The 6,114-nt window shown below is 36.7% G+C and overlaps 1 protein-coding gene across 1 annotated transcript in view; it reads left to right on the top strand.

Moving 5' to 3' along the window:
• The first annotated feature begins 1,559 nt into the window (after positions 1–1,559).
• uxs1 (UDP-glucuronate decarboxylase 1) overlaps positions 1,560–6,114 on the top strand; it is a 59,299-nt gene continuing 54,744 nt past the window's right edge. Inside the window, exon 1 of the mRNA XM_039655806.2 lies at positions 1,560–2,238. Within this exon, the coding sequence (XP_039511740.1) occupies positions 2,151–2,238 (88 nt within the window). The 5' untranslated portion in view covers positions 1,560–2,150. The remainder of the gene's footprint in view (positions 2,239–6,114) is intronic.

Below are 6,114 nucleotides of genomic sequence, written 5' to 3'. Positions count from 1 at the left end.
ATGGACAACAAACAAGGACAGGATTAGACAATTGACAGGAGAGCACATGGCACAAGGAATACAAGACCAGCCATGTGCTCACAGTAAACCAGACTAAACATAAACACAGAATGCCAGAGCTCTGTCACCAACCAGTAAATGACAGACAGAAGTGACAGAACCCTGACAAATACAGAATAAACATACATGGTTATTATTTATAATTTGTTTAAAGGCCATTCTATAATTGCATTGCTTCAGATTCAGTTCTCCAGAACCATTTTACCTATAAATGTTTTCCAGCCAAAAATGTTCCTAACTTTCGTATCTAATATTTAACTAGCATTAGATCTAGTGAGTATACTGTAATCAGCCTTTCACCTTCTCTAAAAGAAAGAAAACCTTCCAAAATTATATTTAGCTGTCTGTTTTTTTACCACAGCATAATGCCTTAGGGTCAAAAGGTGCAGAATGAATCATTGTGCTGAGGTGAACAATCATTACTTGCAATCAAGTTGAAGCAAACACTGATTTGTTGATTTCCAAATGTCAAAGACAGATTGTTAATATTTCACAATGTTGAGCTTGGAGAGGTCAAACCCTGTTCACCATTCTGCACAGGTGAGAAATGATCTCTTAAGATGTTATACATTCTGTCTGTCTGTCTGTCTGTCTGTGTCTCTATCATCCGTCTAACCATCCGTCTGTCTGTTAGCCTGGCTGGCTGGCTGCCTGCCTTTTGGGAGAGGGCATATACTGTGTAACAGATCGGTTTTCCCTCTGGTTTGCCTGTGTTCCCTGGGCCTATTAGTTTACATATAGCTCCTATAATTACACACATCTGTTCAATTAATTTAGCTCTCCATTGTATTTAAATCCTCAAGTGTTCAGTGTTTTGTGTAATATTTGCTTAATGTGGTTGTGGATTATTCTAGCTCCCGAGATTTCCTAAATGTTTATGTTGGATTTATGAAAAAGGACTGTACTCCTCAGAATCTTCTTCATTGTGCTTATTACATTGTGCTTACTGCAGATCAAATTTACTAGGAAAAGTCAAAACTGTAATGCACCGAAGAAAACCTACATTTGTAATTATACATTTATTTTTGTAGAAATGTTACATGTAAACTGAAAATTCAAAAGTGCTTGTTCATTTTACACACTCTATTGTTTGATCCAGAAGTTTTCAGTTGAGAACTGACATATGCAGTTTATGCAAATTGCCTTTGGAAATTGTGCTGGGGGGAAAAAAAAGAGTAAACAATATGTACAGAAACCAACAAATAAAGTCAAATAAAGCACAAGGGTGTATGAGTCAAAGCGGAAAATCACTGAACTTTTTACCATCGCTCCACTCATGTTATTCATGAATGGGCCACTGTTCTCAAGGTGAACAAATTTGTGCTCGATTGCTTTCCCCTGACAACGCACAAGAAATCATATCGATAAAGCCTACGTCTTTTTATATTTACGCATACTAGAAATAAAAAATAAAATTGTTTACACGAGCTCGTCAGACAGATGCGTCTATTTGAGCAGAAAACAAAATAGTTTTAATTACTTGCTATCGCGGCAGGGTGATTAATCGACAGCAGAAAGCATCGCTTATGTTATCCTGCTCTAAACATCTAGTGTGGAGACGTTTTATCGCTTTATCGCTAAATATATACTCCGATGGTCTCTTTATAAATGACTTTAAATGATCGTAAACAGTAAACATTGGATTACCTACAGGATTTAAACAGAACCCAGTTATACTGCATATTACAGTAGTTAGTTAGCATCTCTAGCTACAGGTCCACAGTCATGACGCTACATTGCTAAGAGAAATAATTCTTAACCAAGATGCCGTTTTACTTTCTTTAAGCGATAAACTGGATTCACCTGTTTAACATAAACGCGCTGGAGTAACTTACTTACATATTTTGTTTTGATGCGGACATTGTTTTGAGAATAACTTAGCATATTTAGCTTCGTGCAGCTGCTGTTAATATAAAAAAAACTTTAACACCACATAAATAGGGTATAACTCATTTATCGTTTGTATTTGGGAACAAAATACTGAAACGCGTCGCCAGTGTTTATTTGTAAGCACCAGGCTTGAATCTCATGTAAAGTATATGAGTATGTGATAGATGTGAGGAAGAGCTCAATGCCGTGTGTGCTGGAGGATGATGCGGATGAGCTGGATGATCACAGTCATTAACAGAAGAATGATGAAGATCCTGATCGCCCTCGCTCTCATTGCTTACATCGCCTGTGAGTATAAATTATTACAATAAGTGACAAACTGACATGAGATGAAACATACCTACTTGCTGTCTATCTGCTCTACTTTGTTTCTGCGATAGTGGGGAACTTGGAAATATCTCCTTTAAAATGTTTTACTTTAATAACATTGCGAAAAGTGTATTTTCAAACTATTTTGATAATGGAAAGTTAAGGAAATCTATATCTAGCCTCCTTCCCATAAAGTTTTGAGTCCCAGTTTAGTATCTGGTGATCCAACTGAAGCATGGTATTTTACTGACACTTCATAGAATATCTTGGTACATGGCATGGTATTCCTATTGGTACATGCCCAAATACTTGTGGTAATACCCCACCCCACTATCCCCACCACAAACAAACAAACAAACAAAAATATATAGTGGTACTTTGCAAGGTTTCCAGTGTCACTGAATCATATCAATTAAAGGGGTGGTTGATTGCGATTTCACTTTTTTCATTTTAGATATTGTGTAATGTTGCTGTTGGTGCATGAACATTATCTGCAAAGTTGCAGCACTGAAAGTTCATGTAAGCAGAGAGATATTAGGCGTTTCTCAATACCAAGTACGCAGACTTCGGACTTGCGTCCTTGGTAGTTCAGACTTGCCAAGTCCGACTCAGCAAGTCTGGTTTTTCTGCAAATGGAACAGAGTGTACTTGATCGCGTCACTGAGCACGCTCTGGCTACTCCGGTTATCTCTTTATATAGCCTATTTTAGGCAACAATAAAACGGGAAAAAAACATTGGTATAAAGCAATTATAAAAGAAAATGATGCAAGTATTAACCGTATTTATTGAAAAATAATTTATTTTACAAAAGGTTCTCAGGCATGAATGTTGCGAAAGATGGTCAGTCAGATGGTCAGTCAGTCTCCTTATTGTAAAATACAAAATTGCACAAGACATCTATCTGCTGAACTGTGAAAAAACAAATTCAATTAATCTTCCACTGACAAAACTGACAAAACTGGTTTACTCGCAGCATAAATGCTAAAATAGAGGTTATGTGTGTGACATCACCATCAGCTGGATTGACTGCGATTACGCCCACAAAGTGGCAAAAAGACTGAGCGGCAACATTGGTTTTCTGTATTAATGCAGCAAAAAAGACACAAAACGCATCTAAAATGGCAAAGAGCTTTGGAATTGACAGTACAAATCGATTTGACAAGAAATCTGAGGTAGGTTTTTACAGACTACCGAAAGCTGTACAGAACAGAGTAGCAAATGGATTTGCTGTAATTCAGCTTTGGTAGGAGGACAAGCATAATGCATGTAAAAATTAGATTGGAAAATTTCAGTGTGTGATTAAGCTCTCTTTCAGTTCTGAAAAAGTATTATGTAGCCATCATTGGCATGAATAATTGTATTATGTTTTGCACTGCATAAACAATGTTTGTGTAGGCTACTTTGAGCCACTTAAGTTACAGCCCCTTTTCTATTTTCTCACTAGTCTTGTTACGATAGTGGAATTTCCAACTTCGATGATACTTTGAAAAATATCGATATGCAATTCCATTTTCGATACATGGGAAACTGCCATATGTGTATGTATACATATCTATTTTTTTTTCTCGATAATTTGGGTAATGTATTAGCTCCGAAGTACAAGATAGTGTGGATTTGGCGTTGACGGGACAATCTTGCACACTTCCTTCCTGTCACCTGCATTTCACTCTCAAGTGGCCAAGACTGCAAGTGTGGGTATTTAGACAGGGCAAGTCTTTTGATTAGGACATAAAGCCTATTCACGCTTTTATATGTTTAAATATTTTTCGGCCCCTACAGCCATTCATAATGGGAAGCAGTGAAATCTGGTGGTCAGTGTTGGTGCAAGTAAGGGGGTCATGAACACAATGATACAATGAGTTATTCGGATACACAGAAGACAATAAAGTAGGCAGAACATTCAAAGAAGAATGGATAACTATTACTTTATCCTTTGTGTTAAAGGGCCAGTCACACTACACTTTTCATTCTATTGACTTCCATTAATATGCATGTGAATGTGTCAAGACCACAAACACAAGCTCCTGCAAAAAGTTTTGCATTTTGCTGCATTCCAGTTCAAGTTTGGTGAACTCTTAGCTGCGAATTGTCATCATGTGAAGACGTGTGACAGGTAGATAGATGCGTCACGGCGTGACTTTTTTGCTGAATTAATAGAATGATATTTTTGCACGAAAGTCGAGTATAATTGTAATGCATATTTTTTTAAATATAGTATATTACTTTTTGTTAGTTGAATTCACGTAAAGACGCTGCAGAGCTATACATCATATATCACAACCAATAGCTCTGTAAAGATATAAGGTTGATTTGAGATTTTTTTTTTAAATCAATACTTAGGTCTATTTGCTTTGTTCGTGATAGATGTTAACAGTCTGTAATGGTAAGATTTGTGTGAGTTTGTTGTTATAGGGTTAAATTGTTTTAAACACATCAAGGTGCCCCCATTTTCGCAAACATATCATTTGCAAACATGCCGCTTATATTTATTTTAATAAATCACAGTCTTTGTAGAAATCATGGTGCTTTTGTTTACATAAGAAGTCATATTATAAGATTTATATATCTCTCAGTCAGCCACTCATGATTTGCATGTTAATCCTGAGTACGATCGATGCATGACAAAGGAGGAGACCAGTTACCAGCTGAGGTTTCCATGAGGCTTCATGGGGGTCAATGCTGTGAAGTGTTGGTTTATGTGTCTAAAGCCTCAGAGATGGAGATTAAAGCAGGAGATTACAGAGGATCATTGAAAATCAATCGGCTAATGGTCAGTGCTCTGGCTATTTCTTAGTAAAGCACAGCAGTGCGCACAGCATGTCACATATCTTTAAACATTCTGCACCATAGAGCAGAAAGTCACCAAAAAGCCACAGAACTTTGTGTCTACAAGACCATAGATGCTTAACTTTTTCACTAGAAAAAGAATGATTCTGTGAACGAACTTTGCCTTTGCAATGTACTTAGATCCTGAGAGACATACGGGAGCATGTCATGCACCGCTATTGGTAATACTCGCACATTTTCCCCTTCTGACAATTTCCTCTTCACTAATGCAATCCATTTATCTCCTCCATGCTAAATGAACCCTGCTAGTCTTTGCTATATCCCCAGATCACCTGTGACTTTTAGAGTTTTCATTGACATCAATTCAGCCCATCTGAGCTGCCATTGGACACATTCAAATTGCCACAAGAACCCGTAACCTAGTTTCCTCGCTGTTAAGGAATACAGGGGATTCGACCTAGTTATGGAATTGCATATGATACAGTTCATTTCAAAATAGTTTGTTATTAAGATTGCATTAAGTTGTTTTTGTCCAATTGGTTATAGTTTTTTCTGCCATTTAGGGGATTTACAGGGTTTTGTTTTCACTAAAATCTGTTTGTTTGTTTGTTCACTCTTATTTAAGTTTTGTCTTTGCCCTAACCTCCTGGTGGCATCCCTGTCTTTCCCCTGTCCATGCTCCGCATCTCTAGAGGATTTGATGCCCTTTCTGGGATAATCCTCTCAAAATCAGCCTGACTCTTGTGCCAGCTTCAATCTGCAGTAATTTATAACCGGTTTGTATTGGCCACATCGTCATTTTGGTTGAAGATGTAGAACTTTAAATGTAAAGTTAGAGCCCTATGAATTTTTTTTCTCTCCCAATTCAATTTAACATCAATTTATTAAAAGCTGGAACAAAAATGTGCATATTTTTAGAGCTTATGAAATCCATTTTATTATTATTATTATTCCAAATTCCGTCTTTTCCCATTTTAATGGTTAAATTCAAACATGTCCAATTAACTGAAATCATAAAATTAAATTTAATAAATACAATGTGTTAAGTTTTACAATTTTTGCAAAAA

Source organism: Pimephales promelas, chromosome 7 (genome assembly GCF_988280905.1).
Source record: "Pimephales promelas chromosome 7, fPimPro1.hap1.1, whole genome shotgun sequence".
NCBI classification, from domain to species: Eukaryota; Metazoa; Chordata; class Actinopteri; order Cypriniformes; family Leuciscidae; genus Pimephales; species Pimephales promelas.
This window is presented reverse-complemented; position numbering and strand designations above follow the sequence as displayed.